General features: G+C 32.6%; 2 protein-coding genes across 2 annotated transcripts; one reads left to right on the forward strand and one right to left on the reverse strand.

Annotated features, from left to right (window-relative positions):
• Positions 1-460: 460 nt before the first annotated feature.
• Positions 461-3,629, reverse strand: LOC102602305 (uncharacterized). Its single transcript, XM_006357129.2, has 2 exons — positions 3,108-3,629; positions 461-770 (listed from the first exon to the last, which is right to left on the reverse strand). The coding sequence occupies exons 1-2, from the start codon at positions 3,551-3,553 to the stop codon at positions 659-661; spliced, it is 558 nt and encodes a 185-aa protein (XP_006357191.1). The 5' UTR covers positions 3,554-3,629; the 3' UTR covers positions 461-658.
• An 8,119-nt stretch (positions 3,630-11,748) lies between these two features.
• LOC102602635 (SWI/SNF complex component SNF12 homolog) lies at positions 11,749-14,887 on the forward strand. The gene is made up of 3 exons (XM_006357130.2): positions 11,749-11,949; positions 12,047-13,726; positions 14,481-14,887. The coding sequence occupies exons 2-3, from the start codon at positions 12,144-12,146 to the stop codon at positions 14,548-14,550; spliced, it is 1,653 nt and encodes a 550-aa protein (XP_006357192.1). The 5' UTR covers positions 11,749-11,949; positions 12,047-12,143; the 3' UTR covers positions 14,551-14,887.
• Positions 14,888-15,630: the final 743 nt, after the last annotated feature.

Consider the following 15,630-nt stretch of genomic DNA (forward strand, 5'->3'; position numbering starts at 1 on the left):
AGTAGTCAGGAATCTGAATCTTCTCACCTCATGAATTTCCCTTTTGTTGCTCTCTTATGTAACCTGGTGCCAGGTTCTTCTTGTTATAGATAACTTATTCAGGGATCAAATCATACTTTTATACTGGTCGGAATTTTCCATTACCAGAAAAAGATAGAGACAGCCCTGTTGGAACCCAAACTTCACCACTGAAATGTGCCCCGAAAAAACAACTCCATGTGGGCAAGATCAAATCAATATTGTCAGAGGATGAAATAAAAATAATTTCTCCATCTTAGAAAGATTCTGCGGATTCATCTTCTCACTCTGTCCAGACTAGAGACTGCTAATAACACAATAAATATTGACAACTTTGTTGATTGGCAATGTAATACTCTAATTCGTTTGTGTCCTCTCCTATCAACTAGGAGTTAACTAATAGTTTTGATAGATCAGACATATGAAACAGCAAAGAAGCTCGTACTATGAAACAGGCTTAACAATTACTACATTTTTTACGAGTACATAGATATAGTACAAGGTATCAGGTAAATGCAGTTGGTAAAATCAGTGAAAATGATTCCCAAAGGAAATTACATGAATAGAATTCTCTCCGAAGTGGGAAATAAACCACTTTCTACAGATGGACCAAAAAAACGAAAAAGAAACTACAATAAAATCAAAAGGCAACACCTCCATCAGGGAGTTCCCAGTTATCTTCCCCATCGTCATCCCTCTTGCTCTTAGTTGTCTCTTGCTTATCATCTGAGAAATTTCTTGGTGGGCCACGTCTGTTCCAATAGAAGGGCCATAAGAAAGATGGAAAAATATACAAATCAGCAATTCAAACTGGATGATATATATTACGCAGGCAAGTTATTTATCAAAAAAATATATATATTAGTTGAATCATGATCACAATTTATAAATATCTTCTAAACCATAACACCAAAAATGGTTAATACGAAGGGTTGATAGATCAGAGTCTCATTTTAAATCACTAGCTTGACAAAGCTCCCCAATTCGACATTTTGTGGATGACAAAATTAACACCCAAGAATGCAAGAGCCAATGCATAAAGGATGCATAGTTTGTACATCTTTTCTCTTTGGAGCTTGAAAGTTATTGTCAAGAACCAGACCTTTGAAGCTAACGCATGCTATAGCAATTTAGGTATAACTAGAGCTTAGTAGAATTTACTTCTACTGCCACAAACATGATATTGCGGGTTTCTAATTTGACTGGCGGTACCAAACTGAAGCTTGATAACTGCAGAGACTTTTAGGTTCCCTTTATCGTTATGACATAATAGACTTTGTGTGAAGCCCAATAACGAAGTGTGAGCTTATGAGGGTAGATCAAAGAGTAGCTGGCAGGTTTTTAGGCTTGCAAGTTTCTGAATAATGAGTGAGCATGACACCTAAACCAAATCCATAGAAAAGTAATGCTTATATAACACAGAGCACAAGTTCACATGGTATGCACACAAATGGGCTCAATGATGGCATATCCAAGAAACAAATTCGTGATATTTGTGGTACCAAAGTAGACAATACGTGTCAATGGGTTTGGGTTGTGACACTTTTGAGTCTTTGACTGACCAAAGGAAAACTTAATGATCAGAATTGTGGCTCGAATAGAGGGAATAAGTATTGGGGGTGGGTGCTCGGCTCATTTCTTTCAAATTTCGGTTCAGTTCTTCGTTAGTGTGTACCGAATACCGAATTGATTTGATCGGTTCAGTTGGGTTTTCTCAAGTTCAGTTCAGTTTTTCTAATTCGATTCTTCGGTATGGACCAGACTGTTTTTCTGCTTGTAAGTTGGCTATTTGAAAATTTAAAATGGCCTATTTTATGTTTTCTTTAAAAAATGGGCCACAGAGTTACAAATGCAGCTCCCTAAATGCAACCAATATTACTATTTGCCAAAAACGCAGCTGCCTTGCTACTGTACGTGTTCATGCAGCCACACAGCAGCAAAACAAGAGAACCAGTAGCGACGGAGTTAACGATAGGCTGGTAATTTGGAGGCAAACCTTGGGATCTACAGGGTTCAGGATGAGCAAGACTAGGACAGGGTACTTGAATGCAAGTTCAGTGGCGTAACTCATGAGGCAGATGTGGAAGTGAGGATTGATCATTGATGTACAAGTCATCTCCAAGAGAGGAAGTTTCAAGTATCTTAGCTCTATAATCCAAAAAAAAAAAGGGTAGATCGACAACAATGTTACACACCGTATTGGAGCGGGCTGGATTGGAGGCTCGCATCCGGTGTCTTGTGTGATAAGAGTATGCCACCAAGACTTAGAGGTAAGATTTTAGAAAATGGTTGTCAGACCAACTATGTTGTATGGAGCGGAGTCTTGGTCGGTCAAGAACTTGCACATTCAGGAAAAAAAAAGTAGCAAAAATGAGGATGCTGAGATAGATGTGTGTACATATTAGTAGTGATAAGATTGAGAATGAAGATATCCTGGACAAGTTGAGATGGTACGAACATGTCAAGAGGAGATGCACAGATGTCCAGTGAGGAGGTGCGAGAGGTTGGCTAGAGGTAGAGGTAGGCCCAAGAAGTATTGAGAAGAGGTGATTAGAATGACATGCCACACCTACAACTTATCGAGGACCTGATCTTAGATTGAAGGATATGGAGGTCGAGGATTAGAATAGAAGATTAGTAGGTCGTTGAGCATTGTCTAGTTTCTCTTATGAGTTTTGTTATTATTATCATATATCATCTTATCCTACGATTTTATCATTGCCTGTTGTTTCCTATACTTCAATTATCGCAATGTGTTGTTGTTACTGTTTTCTTCTCCATTATGGTTCAACATAACTAGTACTACACTTCACCCTTTATCTTCCTTGGCATACAGCCTCTCTACCCTTACAAAGTAGGGTAAGGCTGCATACATAATACCCTCCCAAGACCCATCTTATGGGATAACTATGGATATGTTGTTGTTATTGTTGATTGATTTGAATTCGTACCAACTTAGTATGCTAATAGCCAAAAGGACTAACTTACAATTATAGCAAATACCCAACATAGACATAAAAAACAAAAGCACAAAGGGGCCAAACACAGAGTAAAACCCCAAATGGGTATGAGGGTATTAAGAGAACCACCTTCTACGATTGCGCCTAGCAGCATCACGTGTCCTGCGCTTCTTCTCATCTTGCGAGTTCTCGAAATATCTCCTACGCTTGCATTCCTGGATGACCCCAGCTCTCATGACCTCCCTCCTAAACCGGCCGAGAAGCTTTTCTTCCGGTTCATTATCACCCACAATAACCTGAACATTATAAGCCGATCTGAAGTAAAGGGTGTTCGCATAAGCAAGTGAGGGACAAGTTACGGCCATAACATCGGAATCAGAAGACGATACTGGTAATATTGGGTATTTGTGATTGTCATTGGATGAAACGACCATTGACGAAGAATCATTGTTAGGTCTTGAAGAAGTGAGAGAATCAACGGCGGAGGGAGAGAATTGAAGGGTTGGAGCTTTGGGTGTTGGGGGTTTGGAGGGGTTGAAGAAGGTGAAGAGATTGGCTATGGATGAGACAGCCATTTGAGGATTGGAATGAGGTTGTGGAGAGAGCTAACTGTATCCTTTTGGATAAAATGACACTCTTGTTGAAGTAGAGGTTTGTTTGGATGATATGAGTTTTTTTTATAACGGGTAAAAATATATATGAGTCACTTTTATAACGAAGATATATTAACTTTAATTAGTAAAGTTGAGAGGTATATCATATCATTTTTTTCTAGCACTAGTATCTATCTCGAGCATTAGTTTAAGGGGTTGTTTGGTATCTGGTTTGAAATTGAGTTATACATATATTAAATCTTGTGTACGTTAATATCATGTTTGGTAATTTATTATGAGGTAAATACTTTATGTATGAAACTAATATGGTGTTCGATTTGAAATTTAGACTTCTGCATAACTAATACATATATAAGTTGAGAGGAAATTTATATATTATTCTATGCAGAATCAAAGATGGAATAATTAATACATGTATAGCTAACATATAAATAATGTATCTCTGTAAATATAGTACTATATTAATTTACTCATAACTAATTCCTATATTATTACTCACTCTGTTCCATTTTATATTTCATCTTTTTATTTTGCACTTGCATTAAGAAATGATGTAATTTTTAACTTTCTACCCTTATTTAATGTTTTCTTATAGTCACCTTTATTAATAAATGACAAGATTAATTAACTATTCTATCAAGGGTATAATAGGCAAAATATGATAATTTATGCATAAATTTTATAAAATAACAAGTATTGTGGTCCAACTATTTATAGAAAGGGATGACATATAAAATAGGACGGATGGAGCAATATTTGCATTAACCAACTACCAAACGACCCCTTAAATACATTGTGTACTATGTTATTATCATTATGCAGTGACTAAACATCTAATTTGATGTAATGATAAACTTTTTTTTTTTGAAATCCAAGAATAACCCGCAATGGCTATAACCTCTGCCACAGCCTCTGCCCTTAAGGTGAACACTCTGTGGTGAGCATTTTATGCGCACTGGTTAAACTCTTCACAGTGTAATAGCCTCCAAATATAGTTGTATTGTAGTAATATTATTTTTTTTCTTTCTCAATACGTTGCTTGTTATTTCACAGGAAGACATTATTTTCCTTCCTCGTAAATTAACATGTCTGTTTTTATAACAAGCTAGTATATATTTACATAATCATGTAATTTTTCCTTTTAGTTTTATGTCCCATCCTTTTATTTGCTACTATTTATTTTATGTAATAATATGGCATAGAGGTGTAAGCTAAACCCTCTACAATTGGGAGTAAAAGTCTCGATGAATAATTTAATTTAATAAAAATGACATATTATGATTCTTATGCAAAATTGAGTAATTAATTATTTTTGTCACAAATTAGTTTAGTTTTGGTACAATAAAAAAATCAATAATCATTTCGGAAATTAACCAGTCAAATACTTCCTCCGTTTCACAAAGAATGACATTCTTTTCTTTTTAATCAGTTTAAAAAAGAATGACCTCTTTCTTTTTTTGGTAACATTTTAATTTCAGTTTTCCAAGTAGCATGTTTAAGGCCACAAGATTAAAGGACAATTTTGTACATTTGACATAACTTTAATTTATGACCACAGATTCAAAAGTTTCCTTTATTTTTTTAAACTTCGTGTCAAGTCAAACTAGATCATTCTTTGTGAAACGGAGGGAGTATGACATTTCATTAATAACATCATATTATAATAGAATCATTAGTGAGTGGGACAATTCAAATTAAACTTAATGCTTCAATGTAAAATCTCTCTATTATATAAATCATCTTTATAAAGTGAAGAAACCAACTTCATTTTTCACTCTTGAAATGGCTTATTACCCTTATACCAAAGTTCATTTTTCATTGCTTATTTCATTTATTATCATCAATGATGACAAATGCTTCTATTTTACATGCAAGAGTTACTGAAATTTTTGTCAGTGATCTCCTTCAAAATACTTCTCCACTTCAAGTTCATTATCAATCTGACGATCTTAGAGTTCACATACTTAAAATGAATGAAATAATTGGTTTTTCATTTCATCAGAATTTTTGGGGCACTACTCATTTTCATTGCGCTTTTGCATGGAATTTGCAAAAATAACAATTTTGATGTTTTTTAAAACGTAAAGAGTCCTTGTAGATTTAATTTTTTTTAAGCAAGATATTCAATGTACTTGATTGGCAAAAGATTTTGGTATATATTTTGCTTGTACTAAAAACTCGAATCCTTCATCTAGTGACTTCAAATTTATCTATCCTTGGTTGTAAACATTACGAATATATAATATATTACTTAATTTATGTTATACTTGTGGCCCATTTTTTTCTACTCAAGAAGCACAAACGTGTCTCTTTATTTAGCACTAGTAAACGTGCCCGCGCGTTGCGCGAATAATATTAAAGAAAGTTACTACGTTATTTATTTTGTTCAAATTTATATTATACACTTGTCTTTATGGAAAAAATCAATTACCATAGTATATAAATATATGAGAATTGAGACCTTTCCATTAATGAGTTTTGTTGCGTATTTGTAATGATGATTAAAAAAAGTTTCTCAGCACTTACTGACACATCTTGAATACTATTAAATTTATAGTTTTCATGTTCATACAATAACAATAAGAATTTTTTTTATTAATGACGATAATGTAATGTTGCTTGATAATTATGAACAACGATCAAATATGACAAAAAAATTATCATAAAATTTTAAGTCGCAAAGTGCATCAAATCTACATGAATTGCCTATATAGAATTAAATGGGTAATGAATACAAAATGCTAAGTAACAATAAGATCGATCAACTAAAACTTTATATTTTGATTGTGTATTATTTAAGGGTTGAAAAACTGAATAAAAAGATATAACTCAACTTTAATGATTATTGTAGACATACTTTAAAAATAAAGTAATAATAATCTAAATATAATCACAATATAATTATTGCGGCTCCAATTATAATGAACCAAAACTAATAATTTGTTTTTTAGATAAATTTAATAAGAGTATAACATTAAGTTCTTCAAATTGGTATATTTTTAAAATCATTGTTCAGTTGAAACAAATCAATGCACTTAAAATATGTGCCTAAACTATCCTTTAAATGATACTAAAATAAATGTCTGAATTCTTATATTGAAAAAAATGTATGCACCAAATTTGGAATAGAATATAAACATTGCAAAGGACATTTATATACTTATACTACCATCGGTTTAAGTGCAAGGTCATGTTTTGCTAAAATTAAAAAAAAATCAAGAAAAACATTTTCTTGAAAATAAACTTCTTTGAACCATCAATCTAAACTGATTTTCTCCTCAATAAGAGCCAATATACAAAAAAAATTAAATAACAGTAAACCCAACTTCTCTATGAGACTATCACGTCAAGAACAATGGAATATAATAATAAAATCAAAATAAACTTAGCTATAACAAAGAGTTAATGAGAGATGGAGAACCATCAATCTAAACTGATTTTCTCCTTAACGATGCTTATTTGATTGTCCTGGTTCAAATGTGATCTACTATTTTGGAAAATGCACGAGATTAATTCGTTGCATATTTTAAGTAATGAAATCAAAATGAAAAAAAATATGTTGATTTGTAGTGGCAATTAGTGAAGTTCTTTTGCCTTAGTCATATGATTGACAATTCCGGCTAAAAGTATGTCTTCAAATTGAAATTCAATATGCTATAACAACTTGAAAAAGAATGATACAACTTACCTTAAAATTTGGAGATGCGAACATAACTACTGCCTATTCCTAACTTCTCAAAGCACGTCACATTACTCACCTTCCCGACATTACACTAAAACTACTTCTGCTTCAATTCTTTCGGCTCCTTGTATTGTATTTGCAAATTGCAAAATAAATAAAAAATCTCCTACAAAGTTCATCCAATATAACCTAGAAATTTTTTATCGTTGTTGCAACTCGACACACTAAACATACAAAATTATTTGCTAACTTCTTATCTTAAAGAATCAACTCAATTAAAAATAAGATGTGTAATGCTTATGATATGGTACATCCCATCATTGTATAACTCTAACTTTCAATCTCCATTGCATATTTTGCAGGAAGACGTATGAATTGAAAAATTATTGAAGCACACCTATTTGAATTATAAATCTACAATCTCTTACTATATTTAGAGAAACAATCTATTATAATTTAAAAGATTTGAGTATAAAGTTGAATAACCTTTTTGAGTAGTTGTATTCAATTCAAATTCCACCAAAAAGGAAACTCTGCATATAACACAATGCATGTATTGTTAAAGGTGTGAACTTTTTGATACGTCGCACTTTTTGAAATGAATCGTGTATTCCTCCACCACTTTTAAAAATACAGTGTTGCCCATAAAATTTGTGAGTTATTATCCGCTAAAAGTAAAAATCGTAAAAAAATAATTGTTTGGAAGTTTCATACCATTATCTGAAATTTTTAATAACGGTAACAATTTAAATAATAATTTAATTAATCCTATTATATATAATTAATTTTAATTAGGTAAAAAAACTCTAAATTTTCTTCTAAAACAGTAAGTTTTTTTCTTTAATAAAAATTAATTTTATTTATTTATTTAGTTGAAAATTTAAAATTTCAAAATTAGAGATTTGTGGACCAACTTGATTAGAAGTCTTTTTTTTTTTTTTAATTTCAATTTTTTCCTTATTTTTTCAAATGTAAAACCGTTTTTATTTTTCTTTAGTTTTAATATTTTATCTTTTTTTTTAATGTAAAATGTAAAATTATTTATATTTTTCTTTAGTTTTAATATTTTATCTTTTTTTTAATGTAAAATGTAAAATTATTTCTATTTTATGTGGCGCTTTCACTTTTCCTATTATATATATAGAGATTATTATTATTATTATTGTCATTATTATTATTATTATTATTATTATTATTATTATCTACATTTGTTTTTATTTAATGAGGAGGTTGTGAAAAGATGGTTAAAATTTAAAAATATATTTCCACAAAAAAAGGACCACATACGTTACTTTATAGAGTGTTTTTAAAAAAATAATAATAAATACAGATTTATAGTTTATTCCCTAATTTCTAAAACTGATTTAAAATAATTTTTTAAATTAAAAAAAATCTGATTTTTGTGGTGCTGACACTTAAGCACTATCACCTCTCCTAATATATATATATTATTATTATTATTATTGTTATTATTTGTTTTTATTTAAATGAGGAGGTTGTGGAAAGATGGTTAAAATTAAAAATATATTTCCACAAAAAAAAGGACCACATACGTTACTTTATAGAGTGTCTTTTAAAAAATAATAATTAATACAGATTTATAGTTTATTCCCTATTTTCTAGAACTGATTTAAAATCATTTTTTAAATTAAAAAAAAACTGATTTTTGTGGTGTTGATTGATGATTCTGAATTAAAATTTATATTGTTATTTTGGAGATTGATGATTCTGAATTAAAATTTTGATTGAGAATCATTTTCTAAGTTGGTATAATTATTATTATTTTAAAATGTCTTGACGAGATCATATACAAAATTTGAGAATATTTGGGGTGATTTAAAATTAGATTAGAATCAAAATTCAAAAGTGGCGAACATCATTATTGTATTGTGTATCACGTGTAGGGGTGTTCATGGTTTGGATAAAAATCGATCCAAACCGAAAAATCAAATCAAACCAATTTAATTTGGATTTTTGGTTTGGTTTGGTTTTAGATTGTTAAGAATCGATAGTATTTGGTTGGTTATGATTTTGTTCGAAAAATATCGAAGAAATAACCGAATCGAACCAACAAGTTATATACACAAATTTTATTATTATACATACATAATATATTATATTCATAAACAATTTTAAAGATTTTATATATGTTTCATCAAAATTTATTTATAATTTACTTATGAAAGAAAAAATATCCAAGGTGAGAACATTTTTCTTATTGGTTTCATGTATATGAGTGTCTATGAAAATTCATTGTGGGACTGAAAATGTCATTGTGTCTTTCTTCTATGCCAAAATAGTGAATTTTGAAGTTTTATTCAGTAAATTCAATGATCCAAAGTTCTGTAATGTCAATCATTCTAACTATTTTTTTCGTTTGAATGGATTGTTGTCACTTTTTTCACGTTTTGAATGAATTGTTTCTTTTATTTTTATGTATGGTTAATAACCGAATAACCAAACCAAAATCGAAAACAACCAAACCGATAAATGTATATTATATTTGGTTTGGTTTTGATAATTTTAAAACCGATTAAGTTGGTTTGATTTGATTTTGGTTTTGTTTTTTCACGTGTATGATGCATGTATGTCATGTATAGAATACTGATGCAAATGATATATATATATAGGACTAATTCGCTTTCAATACATGAAATTACAAATTAAATCTTGTATTCAGAAGGCGGAATGACCTGGGAGGCCGATGTACTTGGTTTCGTTTGTCAGTTAAACCCTTTTACTCATCACTTTGCCAAATGAACCCTTAAACCCAATGAAACTCTTTTTTTTAAACCCCTCTGACCATTGACCGGGCTTATGTGGCACTGAAATGACTTAGTTGGACAAATACGTGACCTCACGCGTTTTGAAGCAAGTGAATACAATATTTTTATTTTAAAATTATCAAATTATAAGACAAAAACAATAATAATAATTTTAAATTTTTTTTATTGAAAACCTCCTTCTTCTTCACTCCACCCCACCTCGCCCCACCCCCACCTTCTTCTTCTTCTTCTTCTTTTTCAACCTCAGCCCCCATCCACCCCGCCCCTACTCATTTTCTCTTGTTTTTCTTTGACGTACACATTATCACAATAAAATCATCAAATAAAAAATTGAAAAAAGTTTTTGCAAGAAAATATATCATTCACCATTTTTATAAACTTAATTCCTTAAGATCTATTACTTGAATTTACATATAAACATATTTTTTCCAATTTGAAGTTTTCTTGATATCTCTTTTTATCAAATCAAAATAAATAAAATCCTAAATTATGTACAAGAACTAATTATAATCTATCACATTTTATGATTGAAGAAATTATTGAGCGTGAACTATGAAGAAAGATGAAAATGGTGGTTTTTATTTTTGGGATGAAAATGGTAGAAGGTGGGAATAAAGAGGATGAAATGGGAAGGGGTGAAATGAGTAAGAGAGAGAGAAAATTGCATTTTTTTTAAATATTATTTATTTTTAAATATTTAATTTCTGATGTGTCATCGAAAAATAATAATAATAATGATGTGTCATTAAAAAATGATGTGGTATTTCATGTGTAAAATGAGTGTACTACACGCACACCCATTGGATGAGAAAGGGGTTTAAAATATTGTGTTTGAATGAGTTTAAGGGTTTAGTTGGCAAAGTCGTAAGTACAGGGATCCAACTGACAAATTGAGTCAAGTACAAGGGTCTCTCAGGCCATTCCGCCTATTCAAAATAACATATAAGACTATTTCACTTTCAATACATGAAAACAAAATCTTCACGTAAGATATATAACCTCTAATAAATTCACAAATTAAAGATTTCGAAGATATTAAGGCTACTAAATTATGTGTTATATTTCTCCTCACATCTCTTCTCTTATTATCGTCTCTCAATTTTTTCCAGCACACCTCGATGACTTCTTCTAGTGTGTATGAAGTAAAGCTTAAATACCTAATTAAAAATAATTTCAGAAAGTCAAATTTAATGCTCGAACGTTCATCAATGGAATTATGTGGTTTCTTCTGAGTAATCCAATGCTCAAATCAATACAAAATACATCTCTTAACTTCGATCCAGAACCACCAAATAGAGTTTCAACAATAGTTGTTTCCAAATTTCATAAAATTTTATCCATAACGTCGAACAGAAAGAAATCTGATAACTCAGGTGATTCAAATGTCAGGTAAACAAATAAAGCTTAACAATTTCTTTCAGTTTTAAATTTTCAAAATTCAATTCGTATCAGATAAGATGGTTACACTATTCGAAAGAAGTGATATATGAATTAGAGCCTAAAATCAGGATTTTCAGTAATTGACTTAAATTTCTACAAGATGAAAAAAGTATTACTATTACATATTTACATTAGCAATATATTTATAAAAAAAGATATTAGTGCTACCAAATAGTGAAGAAACAGTAAAGTTTCCTGTTTGAGGTGAGGACAAAATGGGTCAGATTTCAAATTCAGAAGCCCAAATCCCTTTTTAGGCGTTTGCTTGGAGATTTCAAGCCCAAACAGCAACACAATATACAATTCCAAAATGATCCCGGCCCGCCGATCACCAGGGTTGGTCGATTTACTCTTTCTCTAAAGAAGACGATCGACCACTTTCCGGCGATTGGTAACCTCCTCTTCCCCTTTTTTCAGGCGGCGAACTCTCTCTCCGGCGAAATCAAGCGGTAAGTTTCTCCATCTGTGGCTCTTGCTTATTCCTTTTCTAGATTTATTACTTTCCTTTTCTTCGCTAGATTATAAAAAAGCCCTAATTTTTTTCAGTGATTTGTACTGGTGCGGTTGAGTTTTGAGTGAATTGGAAAAGAAACTGTATGTATTTTGATGCATATGCGAGATTCTTTTTGACTGTTGCATAGCTATGTCGGTTAACAACAATAATAACCCTAACAAGAATATGGGAGGACCATCCTCCTTTGGCAATTCGCCGCCGGGTAATCCGATGGCACACCTCCAGGCACAATCACAAGGCCAGCAACAGATGCCTTCAGGGTTTCCTGGGGCATTTCAGTTATCACAGCTATCTGCTGCACATGCCCAAGCAATTGCTCAAGCACAGTCGAAAGTTCAGGCTCATGCGCAAGCTCAAGCTCAAGCTCAAGCACAAGCTCAAGCGCAAGCTGCTCATGCCCAATTTCAGGCCCAGTTACAGGCTCAGGGTTTGTCCCTTAGCCAGGCTCATGCTCTTGGCAATTTTGGTTCTTCCTCACCCTCGATGCCTGGAGGTGGTTTGGCAAAACGCTTACCTCAGAAACCTCCGGTGCGTCCACCTGCATTCACAACTACTAACACAATTTCTCCAATGAGAACAATGGACCTTTCAGCGGCTGCTCGTAGGAAAAAGCAGAAGCTTCCTGAGAAGCACATGCACGAGAAGGTGGCAGCTATTTTGCCTGAATCTTCCCTTTATACTCAGCTCCTTGAGTTTGAATCTCGGGTTGATTCCGCTTTAACAAGAAAGAAAGTTGACATCCAGGAGTCATTGAAGAATCCACCTACTATTCAGAAGACGCTTCGAATTTATGTATTCAATAGTTTTGCTAATCAGGTTCGTACGATTCCTAAGAAGCCAAATGCTGAACCTCCTACATGGACTCTTAAGATTGTAGGAAGGATTTTGGAGGAGGGAATGGATCCTGATCAAGCTGCCATGTTTCAGAAAACTAGCTCCATGTACCCAAAGTTTTCTACTTTCTTCAAAAGAGTCACCATTTCCTTGGACCAGAAACTATATCCTGATAACCATATTATAATTTGGGACTCTGCGCGATCTCCTGCACCTCAGGATGGTTTTGAGGTCAAAAGAAAGGGCGAGCAAGAGTTCACTGCTAATTTAAGACTAGAATTGAATTACATGCCTGAGAAATACAAACTTTCACCAGCTTTAACTGAAGTTCTGGGTATTGAGGTCGAGACTCGTGCTAGAATTGTCTCTTCTATCTGGCATTATGTTAAGGCTCGAAAGTTGCAGAACCCTGATGATCCTTCTTACTTCAACTGTGATCCTCCACTTCAGAAAGTTTTTGGGGAAGGAAAGGTTAAGTTCAATACAGTCACACAAAAGATCACACCTCATTTGTCTCCTCCACAACCCATACATTTGGAACACAGGATTAAACTTATTGGAAATAACCCTGTTGGAACTGCTTGTTATGATGTATTGGTTGATGTGCCATTCCCTATCCAGAGGGAGCTGAATGCTCTGCTTGCCAATACCGAAAAGACCAAAGAGATTGAAACTTGTGATGAAGCAATTTGTTCTGCCATAAGGAAGATCCATGAGCATAGAAGGAGAAGGGCTTTTTTTCTGGGTTTTAGTCAATCCCCTGTTGAGTTTATTAATGCACTTCTAGAATCCCAGAGCAAGGATCTGAAAGTTGTTAGTGGGGAGCCAAGTCGCAATGTTGAGAAGGAGCGCCGGTCTCAGTTTTATAGCCAACCATGGTATTTACTAATTCTTTGCCTCCTGCTGCTAATTTTTACTTGCTCTTGCTATATAGTAAATTATGTTCTTGGAAGTTAAATTGCTTATTACTACACGGAGTAGCTTAATATTTGAAGTTCAGAAATTTGGTAAGAAATACAACAATTTTCACCTAGGACAAAAGTTATACAACATTTGAATTATTCCCCACGGATATTCTATCTCAACTAATGATCAAATTAGAAAATCATTTCTATTCTGATTCTATGGGAAGTCAAGTTTCATTTTTGCGGGTCTAAATTTAGAGCGGGTGGAGTTCAGTAGGAAGTACTTTGCTTAATGTTTCATGTGATTTTGTGGCAGGTCATGTCATTTTTGTTTTATTTCATTGTGTCAACTTCCTTTCTAGCTACTTTCTTTTAATTTTAAGATGATGTTGTAACTAAAGGTGTTAAAGAAAATTTTCTAGTACTTACCGCATTTTAAGTTATCAGCACAGATGCCATATGGAAGGATCATTTGTCAAAGAAGTTAAAGATGCATTAAAAGGTTCTTAATATTACTCGAAATCAAATGTATAGTACTGACTAAAGAAAGGAGGGTCTTCAAGACAAATTTAACCAAAAGGGACAATTTTTTGTTGGTGTAATCAACCCTTTTATTCAAGACATTGTGGACCTCATCACGATATCTTTCCCCTTGTTGGTGGTGCAAAATTATGCCGTGTTGAAGTGATGTTTGGAGATGCTAATGGAAATTGTTTTTTATTGCCAGGGTTGAGGATGCTGTTATCCGCTACCTGAATCGCAAGCCAGCTGCTTCTGATGCCCCTGGAAGTGGATGAGCTGAACTGGATCCTTGCCTGGTGTCAGAATGTTTCTGTAGAATGTATCTGACATCATTGTTATCTCAAATAGTCAGGAATGTAGGTTTTGCTCGCAATATTGGGTGGGATACAGGGAATAATTCCTCTGAAAGAAGCCTTAAACTATGTTTGGTTGTTCTTAGCATCTCCCTGTGTTATGAATAGATGTTCAGTATTTGTATTTTCATAATCGAAAAAAAAAAACTTTGTTGCTATGTGCGACAAAACATGTAAAAGTGTAGGATATCTGGATGCGTTAATGTCTGATGATAGGACTTAAATTATTGATCTTCATTAGCATTCCATCTTTCCGTGATCACTGTATTGTTAGTTTGTTACTGTTCGTTTTATTCCATCGTTCTCCTGTCCTTCCCAGCCCCAGCAACATCTTCTTTTTCACTCGGTGTCCAGTATCCATTTTGTGTCTAGATTAATTTAGATTTGCCCTGGAAAATTCATGTCAAGGTAAAGTGCTCCCCACCAAATTTGTCTCCACCAGTTCAACTGCTTGTTGTCATTTAGTTTGTTTTGAAAACGTTTTTGATTTGCTTCTGGTAAAAGTACTTTCGACTGACGATTGCTGAGAATCTTTTGTTGTGTTGAATGTTCTTTGAAAAAGTTTCTCTAAAATGGACTACAATTCGACAAACCATGATGTAGGATTAGTTGAAAAACAGAGGCCACCTCATTCATGCTCTTTTCTTTTTGTTGCGCAGGTCTCTAAGTAATTCTAGCGGACCTTGGAATTTGAAGGTCAAGATTAATCCAATTTTATTAATAAAAAATTTAACTTGATTAATATATTATTCAAAATTTAATACGAATTTATTCAATAAAATTTCAATATATGTATTGATATTTTCGTTTAAGATTATTTAGCGGCATCTTCTTCTTTTAAAAAATAAAAATAATTTGAGTTAAATGTTTCATATTTTAAACTCACTCTATCCAACCATAGTTATCCACTATATTCAAAAATAGGATAATGGACAAGTAAAGATTGACAGAGAAGTATGATAGTTAATACTCCCTCTGTTCCAATTTGTGTGACTTACTTTC

The sequence above is a fragment of the Solanum tuberosum genome, unplaced genomic scaffold, assembly GCF_000226075.1.
Source record: "Solanum tuberosum cultivar DM 1-3 516 R44 unplaced genomic scaffold, SolTub_3.0 scf00241, whole genome shotgun sequence".
NCBI classification, from domain to species: Eukaryota; Viridiplantae; Streptophyta; class Magnoliopsida; order Solanales; family Solanaceae; genus Solanum; species Solanum tuberosum.

Bases quoted from the DNA above. Each gene is read 5' to 3' on its own strand.
- LOC102602305 (XM_006357129.2), bottom strand. From the start codon at position 3,553: ATGGCTGTCTCATCCATAGCCAATCTCTTCACCTTCTTCAACCCCTCC. The intron at 771-3,107 runs GTGGTTCTCTTA...CTATTGGAACAG, and splicing joins GCTAGGCGCAATCGTAGAAG to ACGTGGCCCACCAAGAAATT.
- LOC102602635 (XM_006357130.2), top strand. From the start codon at position 12,144: ATGTCGGTTAACAACAATAATAACCCTAACAAGAATATGGGAGGACCA. The intron at 13,727-14,480 runs GTATTTACTAAT...TTTTATTGCCAG, and splicing joins CAGTTTTATAGCCAACCATG to GGTTGAGGATGCTGTTATCC.